At 40.3% G+C, this 24283-nt stretch overlaps 1 protein-coding gene across 1 annotated transcript in view; it reads left to right on the forward strand.

Annotated features, from left to right (window-relative positions):
- Nucleotides 1-24283, forward strand: part of NTRK2 (neurotrophic receptor tyrosine kinase 2) — a 210387-nt gene that overhangs the window by 169053 nt on the left and 17051 nt on the right. The window contains exon 15 of the mRNA XM_062017810.1: nt 484-718. Coding sequence (XP_061873794.1) covers nt 484-718 — 235 coding nt within the window. The remainder of the gene's footprint in view (nt 1-483; nt 719-24283) is intronic.

Here is a 24283-nt window from a genome sequence, read left to right on the forward strand (position 1 = left end):
CGCCACCCCACCCCCCACCCCGAAATCAAGGAACTCCAGTCATTGAAGTGATGCTAAGCATGCCACTTCCTTGCCTTTCACTGTTACAGAGTGATAAGGTTTTGCTCAGTTACCAAACAGCTACATTTGCCAGCCTTTCTCTTGACATGATTGTGAGGTAGAACAGGGGAATATGAGGTGGAACAGGGGAAGATGGGGCAGAACAGGAGAAAAGTTGTGGTATCAGACAGAAGGATGTAATTATGAACATGTGTGCCTTATTTCTGTGAATAATATATCACCTGTTGTGTAATGCTGTTCACACTACCTGTCTCTCATACAATTGAAGGAAGATACAAGATACAAATTTTCCCTCTGTTTCATCAATTAATTTGTAGCCCTTTTTGTTATTGTATTTGAGAGTCAGTTGTGTGGTTTTAGGCTCTCTAATGCCTCTCATTTCTCCAGCTTACAGTCACTTAATCATCTTGGATTTTGGTGCAGGGCACATGGACCAGATGCAGTCTTGATGGCAGAAGGCAACCGTCCTGCTGATTTGACCCAATCCCAGATGCTTCACATCGCCCAGCAGATTGCAGCTGGCATGGTTTACCTGGCATCACAGCACTTTGTGCATCGAGATCTTGCTACTCGGAATTGTCTGGTTGGTGAGAACCTACTGGTGAAGATCGGGGATTTTGGGATGTCTCGAGATGTGTACAGCACTGACTACTATAGGGTGAGTGAACTACTGTAATTGGCAATAACCTAGGTCTTAGTGAGTCACCTACTCACATTCATGTGGCTGTTCTGCTTTTACACTCAACCGTCTGCCTGTCAGGTAATTCAGAAGCTGGCATATAAGAACCTGGTTTTGAGTGTAAAAGTTTTGGGAAATTTGAAGAGTTGATCAGAGTAAGATTGGCATGCCCTATTGTTTATATATCTTGGCTTTATGTTGTTATAATAAATCACAGAAAAGTGTTTATAAGCCTGCCTTTAGTGAATAAGACAGAGTGATAAAAAGTAACAGTGGGCAATCAAATTTAGCCCAACACTTGAAGTTATTAAAATATGTCCTTATATATCAGTGAAACAAAAGGAAGTTGAAACTTCAAGGTATTGCATAATGTTTCAGTTTCCTACAGGAAGTCTAAGTACTGGATGGCCACCCTGGACCAGTTATTTTACACAGAAGAGGCTAGGTGAGAAATTGTTACATGCTCCACACCTGAAAGACCAACAGGAAGCTTTTCCCGCCTTAAGCCAGATCTTTAGCCCTACTGTATATATATTAAGAGTTGATTTGTGGTGGGTAAGAGTAGTTCATAATGCTTGTTATTCCTGGCCTAGACTGTTTTCCCTGAGCTTGATTGTTATAAAATGATCCCTGAAGTTTGCGAAGGGCTTCTAGGATCACTAGGACGAACAGGGCTATGCCCATGAATTACTGTTGTCGATGTTGTCTTTGTACTGTGTTACAAGTCATGCAGTTGATGGCATTTGCTGTTTGCTACCATGTTTGTAGTTTCATGGTTGGAACTGAAGCTATCAGGTGTTTGTGGCTTGGGGAAGGCAATCCATGATCAAGCTGTTAGTTTATAAACCCTACACTTCATACTTTAAGATAAGCCACTCATTTTCTTTAATCACATTTTCTGTATCTGCCTCTCATATGACTTGTTGCCAGTGAGTTCCTTAAAGATAAAACGAAGATTTCTTCTTTAGCCACCCAGCTTGGTCTTCTGTGTCCATAAAGGAGTCTGTCAGCTTGTGGGAGCATCAGTACGTTGTTTATGTGTCTGGCTGAGGCTGGACAGGGCAGAGAAAGCTACAAACAGGAATTATTCTGGAATGTTGTTTCACTTGACAGATGAGAAGTAACAGTCTACTCTGTTCTTGGTCTTTTCTTTCAAAAGGCAAATCTAGTACTTAGTAAACATATGACCCAGATCCTCTTATATTTTTTTGTTTTGGAAATTTGGCACTTCAATCTCTTGGAAAAGGATACAGAATGGTAATAATTGCCTCTGCATGTGTTTATGAGGGCACCAGTGGGCACCAAAGGTCAGAGTTTCTTGATTTTGCATTTGAAGTATGAGCCATACTTGGGACTGGAGGCCTATCGCTTCTCAGTACTTCAGTGTGGCTGGATATGTTTACCATATTCGTCATTACACTTAAGAGTGAATGTTCATGCTTAACAGCAAGTGTTTGCAAAGGCCTTGGCAGGGAGAGGCAGCATTTTTTAACAGTAAATGCTCTGCTTATATTTGGAAAAAATAGCAACTCCCTGCTGCAGGTAAACTACCTGCTAAAAGTGATGAAAGCTAAATAATCATACAGGGTTCCTGGCAGCAACTGAGGCCTGGCACAGGTATGTGATAGTGTACTGACTCAGGCATTGTCTTACCTGCTGCTGCACCTCTGGGTTTAATCCTTGAGTCTTACGCACGAATTCTCAAACAAAGCTTCTCCCCAATGAAGCACAAATTTAGAACAAGACCCGTGACCTGGGTAATCCAGATAGACCATGGGTATCTCTCAAAGGACCTTGTTCAAGGGGAACACTGCATTTCTCACTGCCTTTTATGCTGAATCACTCTCTTCTTTGCTCCTTCTCTCCCTCTTAATTACTCTTCTTCTTTAGGCCAAGGGAGAATCTGTAGGCCCAAGGTGTAACAAAGGCAAATAAAGAAGAAGTAGCATGAAGAGAATGCAGTCATGGGCATAAGAGAGGAAATAAGTAAGGCAGCAAAGGAACAGATTTTAGTAAAAGATATGAATGTGACTAAAGGGAGAAGGAGGTAGACAAATGTCAGCAGGGGTGAATGAAGATGTAAAGTAGCATGGCTCCATCCAATTTGATGGTGTAAGCTTGCATTATGATAGATGGCTACAAAAGTTAAAGTTGGGTAGTTGCCTGTTCTACACAGTGAGAAAAACAAGGTCCATTTATCTGGCTCCTCGCATTCCAGTTGGCTTCTAGCTGGTGTAGAGGAGGGGCAGAGCCAGAGCCTGATGTGCCATCATATTTCACAGTGATAAAAACTGGAAGTTACAGTTAAGCCTGTGATGTTACAGCCTGCCCTGCTCAGACCATATGTGGGCTGGTCAGAAGCTGGTCATGAAACAGTGAAGGCTATGATGACTTTCCAGGTTGCCTGGAGAATTATATCCATGGTAGGCCTGAATGGTGAAACTGTCAGTGATGTCATTGGGATGGGACTAACTGACCTACCATGCCTACTTGTTTATAGCAGGCTAATTCTTTTTAACTGCCTAGGCTTACATACAGAGAAGCAATTCTTTCCCAAGCTTTACAGCTTTATCTGATGCTTGTTGAAAGGCTTTACACAGCTTGAAAAAACCCTGCAAGAAATAGTTCAGGATATTTGTTTATTAATACATTGGAATCATTTTTTGGGATCCTACCACCTGGTGAGGATGTTAGGTTTGCCCAAGATGATAATTTATAGCTTATTTCTGAGATAATATTGCCAGTCATTGTTCACTTTTAGATTGTTAATGACATTCTGCTGTTGAATCAGCTCCATCATTAAGAGACACTTCAGGGAAGAGAGGAAGAGAAATAGCCCTTGGACTGGGAATACATGTGATGTGGGGCCCTGATTGCACAAGCTTTCCTTTTTCTCCTCCATTTTTTTCCCCTTCTTTTTCATCAGACAGGAATCTTGTAATGGAGGGAGCCATGGTGTACATGTTAGCGTTCAGTGTAATAGCAATAGTTTTCAATAGTCAGACCAGATGAGCCCAGAGATGTGAAGAAAATGCTTTTCTTCCCCAGCACTGCTGTCCACCCCAGGCCAAACTAAAACAACTGTCAAGTAATTAGTTTGGTCTGTGTGCCAAACAGCTTAGCGACACTCCACTGCACTGCAGTCCTTGTAGTACAGTGGATCATTTCACAAAGTTGTTTGCTTGCAGAGCTTAGGTCTCAGGTTCATAAGGGGCTTTTATTTGTTTTGTTGCTGTCTGCTTTTTGTTGCTTGGACTCTCATCCTCCACAGGTCAGGGTTTTCCATCTTTTCCTCTGATACCCAAGTAGTATGACTCAGCATCAGCTTTCAGTGGCTTAAAGTATTGACACTGAAGCATGGGAACAACTACTTTGCTAATATTTGTTCTTTCACTATGAGATAGTGTATCAGGCCTTTTTTAGGCTTCCAGTTCAGGTTTGCAAGTGCTTGCTCAGTACTTCATCTTAAAATACTTTTCAGTGTTTATCATAAGCAAAAAGCTTACCAAAAAAAAAAAAAAAAAGGTCATCTTATCCCAGTACTTGGAAAAACTTTACAGGAATATGTTTTAAACATCCAGCCTGGTCAGCCAAATACAGACTTGAGCCAAGATTTTGGAAGAAACTGTGATCTCACTGGAGTAAGCAAGAGCCATGCCATTAACTTCATTAGGACCAGAATTTCACCCTTCCACATTTTTATGTTTGTCCAGTGCAGGATAGAGACTCTGTTTCTGATTTAGATCTATGGAGTTCAGTTGTGTAATCCCTACTTAGCTATTGTATAACTTACTTGCCTTTATGCAGCAGCGCAAGCAACAGCAAAGAAAATAAGGAGTCCTCTCCTCCACTTGTACAAACTGTGCAAAGACCTTTTGAAAGACTGAGGCTATTAGTGAGGTTTCCATCTTCTTTTAGGCCCAGCCGTCCCCATAGACACAGAAAGGTTCATAAGTCACAAACTAGTTTCCTCCATGTGTGCCACAGATGGGGCAGAAGAACCCAAGAAGATGTGTCTCAGTGTGAAGTCCAAAGACACGATTTCTCTTTAAAATGTTCTGCATATTTTGTACCATGATTTGCTATTTAAAGAGAGCACAGCACATAGTGTTGGACGAAGCCCAAGCTTTCCACTCTTGCAGGAAGCCATGCAGAAGGGGTTAAGGGGAGGAGGAGCTACAAGAAACACAGACCTCCTCAAGCCTCATGGAAAATCCCAACACTCATTAACACTTTATCGCCTTCTATGTGAGGCACCAAACCCCATAAAAATCCCAGTCTGCCAGAGAAAAAGAGGAGGAGATGTCAAAGGGATCAATAGTGCCCTAAGCCTCTAAAAATAAATCGTGTTTGTCAAAAATTCCTGAGAGTTCTTAGGAAGTCAGTCACACCCGGCACACAACAGCAGGTGACAGCAACCCACATTAGTCTGTCTCAGTGAGAATTACCTTCTGAGCTGGCAAACTGTATAGCACTATGAGTGCACATGCCTGTGGCATCACTCAGGTTTGATGATGCCCCTCAGAACACATCTAGCCCTGTCACCTGTTCTCAGTGCCTCAGAGCAGGATGGAAATTTGCGCTGACCCAAAGCCAGTTTATACAGCAAGAAGGAAAACAAAAATGCAAGGTGACCAACACAAATACTGAAGACTTCAGCTACATAAATTAATATGGGGCAGCCTACAAAATGTTGACTGTTTTCTTCTCAAATGCCTTCGGTACACCACAAAATTGGACAGCAGCAGTCTGTGTCACTGAAACCTGCATTTCTAACTCCTGGATCATTTCTGTCCAGTCACACAGCCCCTTCCATCAAAGTGATCTTGCTTTCCCCAAAAGGCTGCTCGACCACTTGCTGTCTTAAGTGTGTGCAAATTTTCTTTTTCAGCAGCAACCTGAATTAATTCATGACTAGTGTAGACCTACTTGTTCACAGTATTCTCCTCCCTTTCTAGCCTTTGTATCTCAAGTCTGTTTAAGAAAAGTACTGCTCCCAGACTGTTTTGAAGGGTTGAAAAAAAGCACACAGTTGGGAGAAAAGGGTCTTCATTTTTCGTCTCCTCACAGTAGCTCTCTCCCATGATTCTCACTGTGTAAAATAGCAATTTCTGTGTCTCTTTCTGATGCAGATATCACTAGGACTGTGAGCAGTATTTTCCAAATAAGATTTCGCCTGTTCTTGGATCAGAGGTATTTCCCAGCCTCTAATGAAAACGTGCTGCACGATACATCCCAGACCCACATAGCCTGTGTCATTGGCACGCAGTCTCTGTATTGTTGAACAGTGCCCCGGGCCAGTCTCATCTTCCACTCTTTCCAAATGAAGAACATCTCCCTTTTTTTAAGTTTTTGGTTTCAATCCCTCACTGAATGACTTTGCAGGTCATACAGGCACATTTTGTACCTCCAGCAGTTGAGAAAGACTGTTGTCTCTCTTCTATTTTTAGCTACTTTGGGAGCTGCTTTTTTAAAAAAAATTAAAATTCGGGTCTTGTCTAACATGGTGGTGAGTAAAGAACTAAAGAAACAGAATTATCGTACCAAGAAGTAAATAGAGTGAGAAAGATTTATAAGGAAGTTTCCTAGATTTTTGTGGCTTTGTTTCTTAATGTTTTGTGTCTTGATTCCTTTTATTTAATGTTAACGCTAAGTGAGTATTTTTGGAAAGGATGTCTTTTTAAAACATAAAGTTCCCATGCACTTTCAGTTAAAACATGAGAAGTTATTACGGTTCTTAGACTCCCAGGAAGACTTCCAGAAAAACTGAAGGATTACACAATTTGTTGTTCCAGGCCAGTTTTAGAAATACCCAGTTTTCAGTCCTTCTCTCTACATAAAAAGGTCAAAAGGCCTTTTGAGAAACCGTTTTGACACTTGGGAGTATTAGAGTCCTCAGCAAACTGTCCTGGTTCTGATCTTTGTTGTTGCTTAGCAAAGCCAGAGTAGCTGTTTGAAGACACTGAAATAACATTAGTACGAGAGCAGTGAAATGGCAAAGAGCACCTTGCCTGCTAGGCACAGTCCTTCCTTCGTTTGTGAGCCTAATACTGTAAGAGTGCTGTATTTCTGGCAACTGCATAATATACTTTTCTGGTGATTCTCTGTGTGAAACATTTGCTAAAAGATAGTGCTAGTAAAATAATCACCAGAGAGTGATCTTGCTTAAGCTATTTCCAGTATCAAATGCCTACTTGCTAAGAGAATTAATGCATGACAGCAAGGGGCTAAAAAAAGAAAAGGCTAGTTTATCATTATTTGGAATGTAACTAGCCAGGCAAGCACCACTACACAAATGTTTACAGTGAGGAACAAGTGTCTGTCTGTTCTGAAAGGGCAATAGCAGCAAACACCTGCAGGTCTCAGCTGTCACTACAGAGATGAATACCTATGTGTGGGAGTTTGGAGGAGGTTGCACTAAAGAAAACAAAAAAGAGTTACTGAGAAGTCAAGCAGCTTGTCAAGGCATCCTCGTAGGTGTGTGTATTGAATTGTCACAGTTTGAAGGCACAGTTTGAAGGATTTTTATTAGCTGCTATTTTTGCATCCCTTGCTCAAAAGGAAATTATCTGCTTCCCTACATGGACTTCTCAGCTCTCCTCCTCCGTCAGAGGCTCATTGCATCATGTGCAGTGCTGGGGAGGACAGAGGGTTCCAGCAGCCCTGGAGGACGTGCACAGATGATTTCACGCAACTGGAAACAATAGAGAAAACAATGGGGCAGCTAGAGAGATGTAAAATCATACTAGCTGCCTTTAAGTCAGTGCAGGAAATCTGAACTTAAAGTAATATAATTGCAAGAAGAATTAGGCCTAACAATTTTAGAGGGCTTTAGGAGCTTCCTAAGGTCACCACAATGTCAGCTTGTATGCACCAAGACATGACATTATCCTGATGCTAAAGGATGAGAAGCATGGCTTGATGTGTGTCACTACTTGCCCATGCCAGAGTATATTCTTTTGTGTGTAGGAAGCACGTTCTTTGCCCAGCTCTTACTTACACATTCCTGACTCGAGATGTTTTGTCTGGAATTGCGTTTTTCCAGCCTTCTCAGTTCTACAGAGAGAGTCCAAATTCATCTTTGTCTCAAGCAACTGCAGTTCCATTGTCATTCTGTGATTTCATCTTTTTTTATCATGGCTACAGATGTAGTCACTTCCCAAGTAAAATTTTCTCATCATCTTCACACTAGGGTCATTAGTCTTACTTATAGTTCTGTTTCCATCTGTTTTCACTGACAAAAATCCCAAGAGCGGAGTCCAAGAAACTTTTCCTTGTTAGTACTAGGAGAAGAAGCATCAGATGTCCAGCATGACTAGTATGCTGCATTTAACAGTGAGTTCTTACTAAACTCTGTTTTGCAGTGTTAATGACCAGACGATAATACAGAAAATTATATTTTTAACTGAGAGATTGTGACATAGTTTGATTTACCGTATATAAGCACCCTCTCACATTAAATGTGCAAGTGAGAGGACAGCTCCATGGCTTGTGGAGCACATTTGCCTTCAACCTGTAAGACCAAAGCCTGTAGAGAGGACAGAAACAGAAAAACACAATGACTAGGTTAAAAAATGGAGCTGATTAAATAAGAAAATAGAGCTGAGTGGCCTTGCTTCTGTCACCAGTTACTTGATTATCTATTGAATTTAGAAGTCTAATTATTCTTTTGTAAATCCACTCCCACTTAGATTTATACTAGAGAGGTTCTCATGCAGGATGTCAAGAAATAGGTTCATCTTGAGAAAATAAATTTAGCCAGGAAGCAGCATCTAGAAACATATGCCAGGAAATGCAGAAATCCTTTCGAACTGCACTGTAGATAAAAGCTCTGAATGTGTGTCAATCACAAACTTAATCAAAGTGTTTGGAAATTTCCAAATTGAAGCATTCCCTCCATTTGCTTCTGTTAAAAGCCTTGAGAATTTACTGTTTGATCCCATTTTGGTTATAAACCAGTTTTCAAATTGGTGGAAATTTTGGGTTTCCCACTCCATTTTTAAAGCAGTTAAGCAGTGTGGTTTTCAGCAGCATTACTCTTGCTGTATGCAGTCGGTAGGAGCCTTAGGATCCATATACATGCCTATGGAATAGCAGGAAGTTTACACAGCCAGCATCACCTGTGGCTGACACAAGTTTTTCTGTTGAGGGGCTCTTAGCACAGATGTTCATTAACTTAAAAAGTCCTTTAAAAATTATATATACAAAACTGAATCATTCTCAAAAATAACCACACATATGGATATAAATTGCAGGAAAGCAATGATTCACACATTGGAATTAGCTTTATGAACTGCCATGTGGAGAGCTTTGCAGTGCTCGGATCAAAAAGAGCTCATTTCCTTAAGTACCAGCACAGCCTTACAAAGCTGTTTTTGCAGGTGCTGAAATGATTTGACCACCACCGTTTAGATGTTTGCCACTTAAGACGGCTATGTCCCCGATCCTGTTCACAGTTTGCTGGATGGTAGCTGGAGTATTGATGGAGGCTTTTTCCATTGACTTTAATACAGCTGATGTTTTATCTGGGGCTTTAGAAAGCGAAAAGTTGACAGGCATAATTTTGTTGAGACATGTGCATAGAATGGCACAAGAAATGATGAAGTGATTGCTGTAGTTTTTCTTCCTGGGCCAGGTCTTTATACAGACCATTAATGTCATTTAGTAATTACAAGGAGGAACCATCTGTAAATATCTGGGGAGTCAGATACTGCACTGTGGTGCTGCAGATTGTCACTTTTGGCAAGAAATTTGCAAAGCAAATGACAGAACTCCAAAGGTTAGCAACTGAAGCTGTTGACTTTTTGATGTGTGATGCACACAGCGAGAGGAAAGATAATGTGGGAACAGAATGAGAAAGATTTCTGGGAGCACTGTGAGCACAGTCAGAAACTGGAATGGCAGCTCCTGGCTGCTGCAGAGCACTGGTGCACCTTGTGTGACTGTGCTACTGCCTGTATTGATGATGGGGACAGCAGAGAAAGGCCACCCAGAGGGAGCAGGACTAAACAGGAGTTCTCCTTTGAGGGCTGATCACAGAATCAGCTCCCAGCAGAGTCTTTGCAGGCTTCCAGCTGGAAGGTTTTCTTATGCAAATAGCCTGTCTACTTGCAATAAGGAAATCAGTTGCTAGGCACTTTTCCTAAATATGCATTTCCCCCTGCACCCCCTGCACCCCCCCTTCATCGGCCCAAAGCACAATGAGCACTCATTTGGCTCACAGAACTCAGGAAGCACAGAAAGGAAGAACTAGACAATTAGACTATGTAAAGGAATGGATTGAGAGGATGAGAGGACAGCATCAACTTGTAATAGAGCAGAACCTGTAAATCTGGTCCTGTAGGTCGGTGTATGCAGAGGAAAGAGTTACTGATGGTGAGTGCAAACGGCCAACAAGGGAAGCAGCGTGGTACTGCAGGTAGTTTAGATCTTCACTGCTCTCTGGGACCTTCAACTGGTCTGAGGGAGAACCTGGCCAGACAGGCAGCTTGCATATATCCACTCCAATAGGGAAAGGAAGTCATTAGCAAAGACATTGGTCTGTCTGAACCTCTTTGAATCAGCGACAGGAAACATGGACATGCTTAGTTGTAGTGCATATGCCTTTGTGAAGACTTTTCAGTATCATGCATTGTGAACAGTACTGAAAGTTTTGATACGTTGTCAGGAACAGGACTCCAAGATTTCCAACAGTGAGGACCCCAGAACTGAGATGATTCTGCATCTTGCAGGCTCGGAAGCTTTATAATTAGGCTTCAGACATAACTTGGCTTTGTATTAATCTAATTCTCAATAAAACAGAGCCAAAACACTTTGAAAATGCTGTCAGGCTGGTAGCTGTGGCCTAACTTTCAGAAGAACTGAAGTCCTGATTTAAGGACTTAAGGATGAGTGAAGGAATATGCATCTGATATCAAGGACAGATTAAAAAAAATCTAGAAAAGACTGTGGTAACTTAAATGCTTCTGTCTCCACCAGGTGAGTAAACAAATCTGCAGAAGAAAAGTTACACAAGTAGGAAGTAACTTCTTTCTTTCTGTTGCACTGAAATGCTTTAAAAAAACCATATCTAGCTTAATAGTTGATATCATACCCTTGAGTGTACTTTCAGAAGTGACTATTTATTTGTCCCTTAACAATATCCTTGAAGATCTGCTGTGCATCCCTTGAGAATTTGAAGGATCTACATTAATTTTGATATACAATCAGTTCCTGCTTCTCCATTTCATGTCATCCAGGGCTTGCTATGGCAATACTAATGTCTCACATCTTCGGTTGAGAAGCAGTCAGACCTGTTGAAATGCGCAGATAGAGATACAAACCCTGAAAGGTGATGCAAATGAATTTTCAAAACTCTCCCTTATTTAGTGGTATATTTTGTGTTGTTCTTTGTTGAGACACAAAAGCTGCCTTATCTGTTCTTAGGTTATTCCCCAACAGGTATTTATGTTGGTCAGAAGTTCAACATAGTGAATAGATGTCCTTTACTTTAAAGTCTGTGGAAGCATAACTTTACTGAAGTTACATTGTTTTGCTTTGCTGATCAATGTATTTAGCTTTAAAATTGTATTTTAACTTTTAATTTGACCTGAAATAATCATGCTTTCAATTTGCTGTGTCATGTTTTTCCTTTGTGACAATTATGAGGGGAGACTTGATGGAGTTTGGTTTTCTTTTCAGAGCTACATTCCCATACACATTATGTGACCAGGAAATCCTGAAAAATTGCTTGAAACTGATCCAAATGGGTAGCAAAACATATGAAATCAAAATGCTTTCTCAGATTAATTTTACTTCAGAGAAGTTTGCCTAAACCACCTTATTCAGAGTTGACTCATGGAGAACAGTAATGTGGTAGGCCTCAGGTAAGAGAGGCAACTAATGAATGGTCTGCAAGGATTTTCAAGAATCTATATGCTTGCTGATATAGATAAGACCAAACTATTTCCAGCAACATTCCAGAAAATTCATGTATTGCTATTTTTTTTTCACACCAGGAGTTCTACAACATTGCTATCTCTAATTCTTAAAAAATAACCTATTTAATCTGTTCTCTTCCTATCAACTCAGATGAACAGCTTAAATTCTTAAAGCAGCAAACAAATACTAGATTCTGTAAAGGCTTTTGCTTCCTGAGTTCTCTTGCTAAGGATAAGAATTGTGAACTTAGACATATAATGGGCAAGATGTGTATAATACGGAGGCTAAAGAGCCATTCTAGCAAAAGGTCATTACTGTCTCAGAAAGAAATGCGTATGCACTGGCATGTTTGAGAGTGTAAGTGAGAATTTTGTTCAGTATAACAAGTGAGTTTGGAAAAGTCCTTTCAGCAAGAGCACTGCAGAGCACAAAGAAGCCCAACTACTTTCAAGTAATTGGTGATGGTGTCACCTGGGATGGTGACTATCATTGGAGCTCATCAAACCCTACTTCAATCTGGTTGTTCCATGTAGCCATGTTTAGACTCTTCTTCAACTTTAGACTCTTCCACAACTGAGTCCTGGAAGGGAACACTTTTAAATGAGTGTCAGTTCAGTTGCTCACAAAATCACATGCTTAGAAGCCAGGACTTTAAGGAAGAGTTATAGTGTAAGACTTTTGATAATAGCGTAAAAGACTGTAAATCTATAGCCACAAAAAATAATGAGCCTTTGTAATATAGGAGTACATGGTGAAAATAAAAGAGATTAAAAGCTTTGAGACTGTGATACCTTAAAGCACGAAATACTCTTATGTTGCTATTGAAGATGAATATTACTTAAGAAGTTTTGTAACCTATACAATTTTTATGGAAGATGAAAAGACAGTAATATGTATTCAAAGAATTAAAACTTGTCTAGCTTCCAGACCAATGAACAAACTAGCATTGACATCACTGGGGACAGGATTTTTGCCTTTATCCTTATTAAGTGCAAATTTATTGTGGCTTGACATCTGTTTTCACTTTTGTGTTCACTGCTGTATCTAAAGGGTGAAAAAAAAAAATCTCATCAACCTGTGGTCCAATCCTTGCATACCACACCATGAAGCAAACATTTTGCTGGAAATATAAGTTGATTTTTTTGGAGAAACAGTATGTAAAATGGGATGCAGTCTGAATCTCCCTTAGAAGATTGTCTGTAACAGCATTTAGTCTATTCAAAGGCGGGACAGGTGGTGGAAATATGTCTGTGTGTGTGTGTTTGTGTGTGTGTGTGTGTGCGCAAAATTTGGATTTAATGGTGTTCACAGAAAGGGAGAAATCTTATTAGGGCAAAGAAAGAAATTTTCTTTCTCTTTTTCATTTTCTTTTTTTTTGTTGATAGACTTATGAAAATAGAGAACTATTCATTAAATATATTGCCAGATACTCTTTGATAATGCAGTTGTTGCAGTAGTTTCATTGCCAGTATAAAGTAGAGGGAAAAAAAGAGACAATATGAATGACAGACATGATGATTACAAATCATTGTCTTAATGTTTTTGTCATTTACCTTCCTCATATTGCCTCAGCCCAATCCCACAAAATAAAACTGTGATGTTATCTGGAGAATATAGATTCTTTCTGGATTGATTTACCAGATGTCTGTCACCACCAAGTCACTCTGAAAGGCTAACTGATAAGCTGGGCTCTTTGCAAGTTACTGCTCTGCATGCAGTCTTTTTGCAGCTGATTATGCTGCCAATGTTATCTTCTGACAGTGAAATTTAGTGCAGCATAGCTGGCTGGCAGTATCCGTGTAGGAGATTTTTCTTCTTTGTGAGCTAAGCAAAGGGCAGGGTCTTGCATTCTTGGCAGCCTGTCACATACATGAGCTGTTTGTTTTTTGGATCTACCAAGCAGAGTTTTAAATCATCTTTAGCAAAACAAGACACAGAGAAAAAAGAGAGATCAAAACAGAGCTGAATATTTCATGTCATAATTTTGGCAGCACGTCTTGTCTTGACTTCTCTGTTGGAAGCACCAATGAAGAAGGGAATTTTGCAGTTTAAAGCTGTGTGACTTTTCCATGCTCCTTGAGTATCCTCACATATTCTAGGACTGGTCTCTCATGCCATACCAGCCATTTTTCAGAGAAAAGAATATAATATTGTCTGCTTGTGTGGGGAAAAGCACAATCGCCTTAAAGCTCAATGCCAGTACACAGGGAGTGGAATGTGCCCCTGAGCAGAAAGCTGATAGATAACACTTGAATCTACAAAATAAAGCTTGTATATTGTTTAAGATGTGCAGACCCGACGTTGCCATTTTCTGCAGAGGGGAATTCTGTTGCAAGTGATCAGAAAATCCATCTTACACAACTCCTACCTGTTTGCATAGAGACACACAGTTGTGATTTTTTTTTAAACACCAGTCATGCTTGGAAGAACATACAGTTTTGGCCAACAAATGTTTCCATGATGTTTGGAGAGGGACTAAATGGTGGGTTTGGAGCTAAGCCAGTTTGTATATGCCTACATATTATGCAATATTAACCTTCTTGGTTTCTATCCTGATCAGCTTTAGTTAGTAAAGTACAACACTAAACAGAAAAGGTGGTAACTAAAGGCTGTGACATACTAGGTGCAGTAAGAAGCCCTTCAAATACAGCTTTAAGCAGAGATAAAATGGAATATACTAGGAAATACAAAGAAGTATCACAGAGGGGTTTATAATTCTCTACTCTACAACATGAGACTGAAGATATGTCTTATCTGCAGGCACTGCTAGCTGTAAAATGGTGACACAATCTTGATGCAGACTGCAAAGCTATTGAGAAACAGGGTGAATACTCCTTCTTTGGGGACGCACTTCTGTGCTTCTCAGAAAGTCCAAACTAGCTTCCTTAAAGGTAGCTTGTGTTTATATGTGGTGAGTCATGTCATTAGGGATACGGAAAACAGCATTATATTAACTAGCACAGTGAAGGAAAACCAAAGTAAATAATGGTTTTTTCCTAGTTATTCCTTTTAATCTGGCAGTGTTTTACAATATCTTAATAGGTTTCTTCAAATAACAGGCAGCAAAAAATATAAAGCAGAAAAGGAATAAATCTGAATCTGTTTAGATTTCAGGTTACATAAAGTAGGCAATTACTCTGCACCTGCAGTTAAATAATTTCCTACTGTAAGTAAAGCTCACAGGGGTAGTGACTGATTTAAAATGTGCCTAGAATTCTCAGAATTCCTTGTTTTGGAATAATTATGACCTCAAAATTCTGGGACTACTTTTTTTCTTACTGTCCTTTTGCTCTGTTTCAGAGGGTCAGCTCTGAAAACTGGAGGCAACTAGTTCTCAATATCAGCTTAAGTATTGTGGAAATGTCAATTTTCTTTAATAAAAGGTGAAGAAAGTAGTTTGCAGTGGTGTCCCTAAATTTGAGAAGAAGATGAGGAGCAATAGATTGCAGAACTGTTATTTCACCTCATAAAAGACACTGGGAGTAAGTAAAAACAAACAAGAGAGAAAGGGTAACGGACAAAGAGAGGTACAGTGAAAAGTGCCAAAAAGAATTTGAGATTCACTTCAAAGCAATTTGAAAATAAACAAGAGAAGGTCCCTTGCCTGTTTAAATGTAAAGAGAATGAGAAGGTACGTGTCGCCACTATGGACATGATGATGTGTGAAGAAGAGTTGCATTGGCCTAGAAGCAGAATTAATTTTGAATTTCAGGTCTTGAAAGGACAATAATGAATATGAAGATATAGGCAAAGTGACTAATGGGACTGAGGATATGAAGGCTAAACCTGGAACAGACATAGAGAAAAGATCCTTGAACAGTATGGGACGTAGTCTGTTTTATGGCACGAGAGAGAGTTCAACAAACTCTTCAAGCAGCATAAGACAACCCAACTGCCCAAAGAGAAGGACTTGCTCTCCTGCTAGTCTCAACAGCTAATTCCTGTGTCACCCTCTTCTGCACTAGCACAGGTGTTTCTGCTGCAACTGAACAAACTGTATTGATTAAACAATCCAGCTGAAAGTCAAGCAATTTTTTTCCTGGCTGGGGCAATACTTCTCCAAATTGAAATAGAGTTCCAAGGTATTCCTTCCTAAAGTCTTTGCTGAAGAAGTGTCTAAAAGAACTGTGCCAGATGAATGTATCAGAGGAGTAAATAAACATCAGGGAAGGAAAAATACTATTTAAACTAAAGGACAATGTTTGCATAAGAACAGATAAGCACATGCTAGCTGTGGAAGAATTCAGGCAAAAGACTAGAAGAAGGTTTCTAAACATCACAGAAATTAGGTTCTTGGGCAGCCCGTGAACTGAGAAAAAACCGATCTCATTTCTAGGGTGATACTGTACAATTTATGAAGGGAATTATGAGATGTAAGCAAACTATATGATAGGGTACAAGAAGAGCAGAGGATGCAATGTACCCCTCACAATTCTTAGCTGGTACCTTGAAGCACATAAAAAACAAAAACAACTGATTGTGCCAGAAGTATTGTGTTCAGCAGAGTGTTAACATGCATGACAGTTTGAAGCATAAACATTTCATTTGTCTGGATCAGTTCACCCCATCTTTAGTTTTCATGGAATATTCAAAGTAGAGTTACTGGCATTTGTGAAATACAGCTTAAAGTGTCTAATATTTAATGACAAGGGAAAAGTTTCAAAGATAAAGTATTTCTTATTTATGAAAATACTTGCCAGTAGCTCTGCAGCTCTTACCTGCAACTTCTTAGCGTCTCTTTCTGCTTGCAAAACCACACACACAACAGAAAATAAGCCTGACTTTGTTTCTTCTCCACAGCTTTGAGAAAATCTGTTCTTCAGCTCTGCATAGAGTCTCCTCGCCCTTGACTTTGATTCTGTGTAATTGGGCTTTAATCCTCCATATTTCAGGCAGGTTGGGTTCTAGTTTTACAGATGATCCTTTTTGGCCATAAGCAGAGCAAATATTGGTTTGACCTTGTTTCTCAAAGTTCTCCATTTGTTATTAGATGAGTCAGCACAAGTTTTTGAAGGATGGAAATATGTAAATAGTTCTTGTGCTCCATCTGTATCTTTCTTCTATTTTCTTCACATTTTCATTTTTTTCAGGAATGGTAACAATTTGAATTTATCTTTTCAGCTTATGCCCATATAAAAAGTGTGAGTGCCTTCTGTTTGTGATCAGTTTTATTACAACCCTTGCTGATTCAGAGAGGTGGTAGTTAGCCCTTAGGTCAGAAAGCTAAAGCTTCACTTGCAAAGTGGTAAGAGCATAGATGCTTTCATGCTGAGTTATGCCAGGTGCTTACTGGAGTTTTAACATAAAGCAGATTTATCACATTCATTGTGGTACATTATATGTCCTGCTCCTAGTTTCTTCCATGAATAGCATGAAGCCATTACAACCTTAGCCACTGTCACCAGCTTTCAAGTTCTGGAAGTCTGTTCAAGTGCTGGAGATTATGAAGGGAGCAGCAGTCCAACACTGATATGACAAATGAGACACTTACATGACAGTCTTCCTGAGTGGAAGATGGTAGAAATGGGGAAAGGTAATTTTGCTGTTACAGATATAATACCACAAGATGTAATTAAGCAAACCTATACCTGTTATTCTCAAAAGATGAATGTTATTTTTGTCTTGTCCCATCTTTTCCTACAACACCTAGAAAAAAAGACTATTCCATTAGAAAAGGACCAGTGGAAACTGCCTTAAAGTTCACTTAGTAGTTCATCCTTTCTTCTGTTGATGAGGCTGGGAGCCAGGTTGAATAACATCAAGATAAGTTGCTTGATTTCCAGCAGGTATCTGAGTGCATTATCCTGGTTTTGCTCTTCCTTGCAAGCATTGGGACCCTTGTGTAGCAGGAAACACAAGTCCCTGGTTGGCAGTGGAGCTTTTGCTCCACATATAAATTGCAGCGTAAATCTTTGCAGCTGTAATTTTAATTATATAGGATGATCTTCTGCCTTTTGCAGAGCAACTACTCAGAATTTAAAAGGAGTCTGGAGACTTCCAGAGACAGGCAGGTTAAATTATAGTTATTACCAGGCAGGTATTTCAAGATTACCACCCTCTGAATAGCAGATCGCCCACCCCCATGAAATATAAACAAACCAAAAAGTTTACTTATCCTTCCAGAATACTTCTGGCTTTCAACTCACAACTTGCAATTTCCAGCCCTTCAACACAACACTTCTTTCTACTTTGTAGAGAAAAAACAGATCATTACAGTTTCAAATATGCCAGACTAAGGTCCTGAAATTAAGAAACAAATACGCTTATTTGGTTTCAGTATGTTTTGATGTGTAAAAGCTAAAATTGATGCTGGCAGGGGGCACATATATCCAAATCTTTACATCGTTGTTTTCATGGACATGGGCTACTAAATGTTTTCCAGCGTGAAAGGTCCTCATAGCCTTCTCCATTGCATTGCCTAAGATTATGCTTGCGTGACTGCCCATGCCACTCCAGCACACTGCTGAGAAAGGCTTGGCTGCCATATCTGTAACTGGAGAAACATGGGCAAGGTTTCCTCCTGCCACAGCTCTCCCATTGTGTTCCTACCGAGCCAGCATATCCTCCTCCTGAGCATCTTACAAGTTCTTCTGGAAGTCAGCAAAGAAGCAAGAGATTTGCTGTAACTACTGTGACAATGCTCGATCCCAGTGCTGATGCATTCTGCTTTCTTCTAGGTAGCAGTTCAGAGACGGCACAGTTCGTCTGGTAGCTGAGGAATTAGGTGTCTGTGCTGCAATTTGAACCTTCCGTGGTCAAATCCCATTGCTCACACATGACAGGGAACTGTTATGTATTGCATAAAATTAGATGTGGAAGTAGTTAGGCAGGTGACCACACAATGAGTAATGAGATATAGAAGAAATAGTTAACAGCTCCTTCATTTGCTGCAAACTGTCTAGCAAATGAACAGAACTAAACAGAGGTTCTGTGGAAAAACACTATTGGATCCTGTAAATACAAATATTTTCCACAATATATATTTAGATTGCTAATGACACTGGCAGCTTTCACACTAGAACAAATAAAACCCATTGGATAACATATATGTGATAAAAAAATATTTATGCAGAAATTATACAGATGTAAACACATGATCCGTTGCACCAATGAAATACATTCACAACTGCTTCTGCCTTTATCCCCTATCAATGAATATATTTACCTGCTCATAAACCCAGTTCTCCAGGACTTCTCATAAAGTGCCAGAGGTCTTCTCACGTTTCATTACATTTTAATTCAATGAACAACAGAGATTTTTCATTTCCCTACCAAATGGGAAGTTTAACCCCATCCTCTTGATGTGAACTGCACACAGTACGTTACAATAAACAATAAAACAAGGTGCAGACTGGGCCCATCTTCAGCATTACACGTAGATCTATGGGGCACTCTGTCAAGGCAGATACTGTCTTGACTGTCCTGACCAACCCAAACAAGCTCAATATGCATGAAACTCTCTAGTCTTTTAAGAAATGTCTGAGCCTGGTTTTAAATGTAAGTCATATATGCTTGTAAGCTTGTAAACCCTATCTCTGGCCATTTTTTTGGTGGGCAGTTTTGTATGCTGTTCCAGAATTGATAATCTACATGAGGGATGTTCCCCCATTACTGTGGGAACTGAATGTTGTCCATTAATTTGTGTAGTCCTTGCTTATATACCTACTGATACTGTCCACCTTCATAAATTTGGCAGCAATTTCCAGAAATTTAATACTCATTATATAAAAAAATACTTTTATCTGTTCTGAACTTACCACCTATAGTTTTATTGAGTGTCCTTGTTGCAGTATTTCAGGTTTTCCTAACAACAGTTCTGCAGTTGTTGTGGATTGACCTCACTTTATCCATCATTTCAACAATTTTGTAAGCCTCAGTTTAAGCATTTTAATTCTCCTTTTCTGTATCCCTTCAATAACATTGCACCCTCCTTTAGCTGTGGAGAGCAGAACTGCACACAGCACTAACGGCATGTAGGGGGCCATGGCTGTGTAAAGTGGCAGAATGATGCCCTGTCCCGTCTTGTTAGCATCTATGCTGGTGATGCTCAATGTCTTCAGTTTTTCTGGCAGCTGCTGCTCACTGAGCTGTTGGTGTCTGAGATGGCTCCAAAATCTTCTTCCCAAGTTGTAACTGACAGCACCAGGCATAAACACAGGTTACTAGGTTATTACACCTATTTATCTTGCCTGCAGTTAGCTGCATGTTCTCTCTGTTTTGTGAGGTCCTTCCGACAAGTGCCTCTCCCAGGAATTCAATATCACCCACACAGTCAGACTAACTGACAATGCCCGCTCTCCAGGCTGTCAATGAAGCGGTCAAATATAGCTGGTCCTGACACTGACGTCTGAGGACTCCACCGCTGCCTCCTCTTTATCCTGAGAAGTCACCTTAAAGTCCTGCTTACTGCTTCTTGTTCTTTAACTTGCCTTCAGTCCATAAAAGAGACCTTCCCTATGTCTTGCAACATCTATTTTTTTAATAAACTTTGATGTAGAGCATTATAAAAGGTGTTTCAAGAATCCATATATACTTTGTCTGCTGGATCACCTTTGTTCACATTTACCCTTACTCCCCTATGGGCCACCACTAGGCTGGAAGAGTGAGATCCCTTTCCACAGAAGCTTTTGTTTCCCACTTTGCTCAAAAGATACAGCCTGTTTTTATCCGTGCATCAGCTCTCTGGTATAGTTGCTGTTTGAAGACTTGCAGTTTCCCACCTGCATACCTTCAGACTCAGATGAATGTCCTTTGGTCCTGGTAACAGTAACAACCAACTTCTCTACTTGAAAACCAGCCTGAAACTAATTTCTTTGCTTGAAACAAATCTTTTTCTGTTCCTGTGATCCTCTAACATTTTCTGTTTCAAATATCATTTAATAAAAATCACTCTCAGTTGCATGGAAGGGGAGGCTTACACATATGCTGCAAACCCTGTAAAACAGTTTTCTGTCTCAGGTAAGTCCTTCTTTCTAAGGAAGTTAGTTGTCAACACTTCTTCTACTCTTCATCTTTTATGCATCAATTTGTCCTGTAGCAGGAACTCATGTAGGACAAATGTACTCTATTGAAATCTATGAATTTCAGTTCTCTTCCAAGTCAGTGGGAATTCTGTCTCCTTACTGGCAAGATCAGGTGCAAGACAACATAAAGTCCCTAAAAAATACTCAAGCAGAGGTCTCCTTTAGCAGATCTTGGCTAAAGAGGAAGTATCCCTGTGGGAAGGTTGGGCTGTCCTTAGTTGTCATTCCTAAGGCCTGCCTTGCTGTGTTCCCCAGCCTGCGCTGCGGTAGATCAACCCCTGCCTCATAGGAATACCAAGCAGGGCTTTTGTTGGGGCTTTTCGGTACTTCAGCTCCAACACCCTGCACTGCTTCACAGCACAGCTCATTCTGACTTGGATCTTGGATGTAAATTCCCGGCATTAAGCTGGTTGTTCAAGTGGTTTGGGCAGAGAATGAGAGTTGAAACATTTGTTACATCCCTTGCCTGAGAGGGTCTGCCTGGGACATAATCAGCTACATCTAGCCTTCAGAAAAGTGCTGACCCAGTCTAAAATGTTTTGAATGTTCCACTAAGAGAACAGTGGGGGTTTTTTCTTCCTTGTTTTGTTTGTTTGTTATGTGTTTTTGGGACCATGCCAGTTTTATTGACCTTCTGAGGTCTCCCTGCATGAATAAATCATATCATGGGGAACATTGCTTAGGAAAAAAGGACACCCAAGGAGTTTCTCCGTTGCTGGCCCAAAAGCTTACAAGGAAGCTAGTTGTGAGTGACGGTGTTCTTTGAAGACTGAAATTTGGGTGCTAACTCAGATTTAATTGTACACTCCTCTAACCTCTATTATATGCCCAGAAATCCTCAGGAGGCAGAACTGAGGACAAAAGCACAGTTCCCATTGCCACATGGCCTGAAGCAGGGTCCAGAATGTTTTTAACACGGAGCTGGAGCTGAATTAGGTGCCTACCCAGAAAAGACATTAACACACAGAGACAGAGCCACAAAGACTCCTTTTCCATGCGACTGTAGTCCCCTGGTTAGCCTGGGAAAGAGAGGGAGGACTGAAAGGCTGGGCACGGGATCACAACCCTATTGCCTAGGCAGGGGTTTGTCTTCTGCCAGCTTGTGCTGTGGCCCTCTTTCACTTGCTGTAATCAGCGCTCTTTCTGGCTACAAACAGTCCTTCAGATGTGTCAGTTGTATTGGAGGTTGTCAAAACCTCTTTGATGACGTGGCCTGTGCATGTGTTAGGGGTATTTGATCCAGACTGTAAGTAGACAGGAGAGAGGGGTTTGAGAAGCATTTGAAATGCTTTAAAGAAAACATAGGTAATAGAGGGTTAATCATTGTTTCTGCTGAATGTCTGCTTTCTTACAACCAGTGTACTCTTAGCTTGTTCAGTGCCTTGGCAGAACAGCCCGGATCTGCCCCTGCCACAGTCAGCATTACCCTTTTCCACTCCTCCACCTTTACCTCAAGCACCTCAAGCATCCCCTCTTTGATCTTCACCACCAGAATCTTCTCCCAAGGCTGGTATGGCAGGTTCAGGGCGTTTGGAGTCTCGGTTTCCATGGCAGCGAGGCTTCTCTGCTCCCAGACGGCAGCTCAGGAAGAGACGGGAGGGAGAGTGAGAGAAAGTCATTAAATGTGCCAATTAGTATGCAGGGCCAGGGCTGCTGTGGCAGTCAGTGCTCACAAAGGCAGTTGGTGATTGGGGTGCCTGGGCTGCATGGCAAGCCAGGGTAAGGTGGAGGTGCAGGTATTTGGCTACAGCAGGCAGGAGCCAAAGGGCAGCAAGGACATGCCTGATCTCTTATGGATGAGCTCTCTGGCATCATTCAAACCTCTGCAATCTAAATGCCCCAGAAACAGGGAAGCCCCAAATTTACTGTTGAGTGGTAGCAGGGACAAAAATTACACATATTGAAATCCATGCATTTGATAACCACGCAGCTATTTGGTGACATTCAGTTGGAGAACTACAGAGGGGAGAAGAAGGGGAACTTAACTCAGATGAAGATAATTTTTTTTTCTGCTGGCACTTAGTTTGCAGCGCATGGCAGGATGTGACTGTTAGAAAAAATGCAGCTTGGAGACCAGGGTACATTTTCATGGGAACAGATGACAGCATTCTGCTAGATTCCAGTTGTGATTCTGAGCAACGTGCTGCCCCCTCCTGTGGAGCATCCAGTTCTTTTTGTTTGTTTGTTTCTTGACCTAGTCTGGTTTTTTTCACTTTTATGTTTGTCTGTGGTGTTAGATGGTTTTGATGTTTTGCCCAGCATTGACCATAGTTCAGTCAGAGCTGTATGTGTTTTATGCCGCTGTGCAGGAGCTGTACATGTTTTGCAGTGTTTCTGAGTGAACAATGCAATGTGACAGTTGGAGATTGTTAAAGGGATTAAATCTGTTGTGATATAGATATGTTAAAATATTTAATCTGTAAAAGGAAAGCATTCTACATGTCTTAATAGGACATTGGCTGGGCTGTTTCAGATCAATTTCTCCTGTCATTTCACTTTCCACGGGAAGAATATGCCTAAAGAATTTTCAGAAAGATTTGCTTATTAATAAATTAATCATTTTATTGTTGCTTGCTTTTGTTCACGCTACAAAATAATCCATTCTCTTCCCAATATGTGTTTGTTCCCTATAGTATGTTTTAGTGCTTTACTTAGGATCCAGTTGTTTTAAGATATGGTTTATTGATCTTCTGTGACGCTTTGTTAGTTTTTTCCTGTGAATCTGTAAAACATGCATTTCCTCAGTGCAGATCTTGAGTATTTGAGCTGTATGTGCAGTAGTTTTCTACAGGGGAAGAATTCCTCCAGGAAAGCCTCCTGGAAGTGATAATGGAAATAATATAGAGATTGGCAGTATTGCATAGCATTGAATATGCTACTAAGGCAACTGTAAGTAGCCTAGCGAGAAGTTCATATAAATCTCTTTGGATTTCTTGGGAAAGAAGAGTTCAAGGGGAGACGTTCTCAGGTCAGAAGAAGTAAAAGGTGAACTTTGCTGATGCCTTATTGAGTCTTACCCTGTTTATCCTATCCTCACTCTCTGCCACTTCTGATACTTCTGAATCACAATGTATTAACATGATAGTCAAAAGTTATTGTGCTGCTTCTGTTAGTCAATCCTTAGACTAAATACAACCATCTCTTCCTTTATAGGAAGTAAAGTATTGACAGTACAGAATGAAAAGTTCTAGGACTCAGTTCCACAGAGTCTGCTTCTGGATACCATTTTACAGTATAAAAATATTATCCATTTCTTTAGAACAGTAGGAAAAAATTTAATTCTAGAACCTGCATCCCAGCATGCTTACAGATGCAGCTCTATCTTTCATTTAAGTTAGTGCATTTTTCTCTTTCTTTGTGTACATAATACATATTGCTCTCATAATTAACAGCTAATAATATCTTACAGCAGTAACATCAAATATGCAAATTTAAATGTCTTTAAATAGTAATAATCTTGGCAATATTAACAATAAGATTTCCTCATTATTGTATCGTGTTGAAATTAGTTATTCTGGAAGTGAATTTTTGGCGAATACATTGGCAAATCTAGCAAATCATTAGACTGGTATCTATCCCACTGCTAATAATCAGCACAAAG

This window comes from Colius striatus, chromosome Z, assembly GCF_028858725.1.
Source record: "Colius striatus isolate bColStr4 chromosome Z, bColStr4.1.hap1, whole genome shotgun sequence".
NCBI lineage: Eukaryota > Metazoa > Chordata > Aves > Coliiformes > Coliidae > Colius > Colius striatus.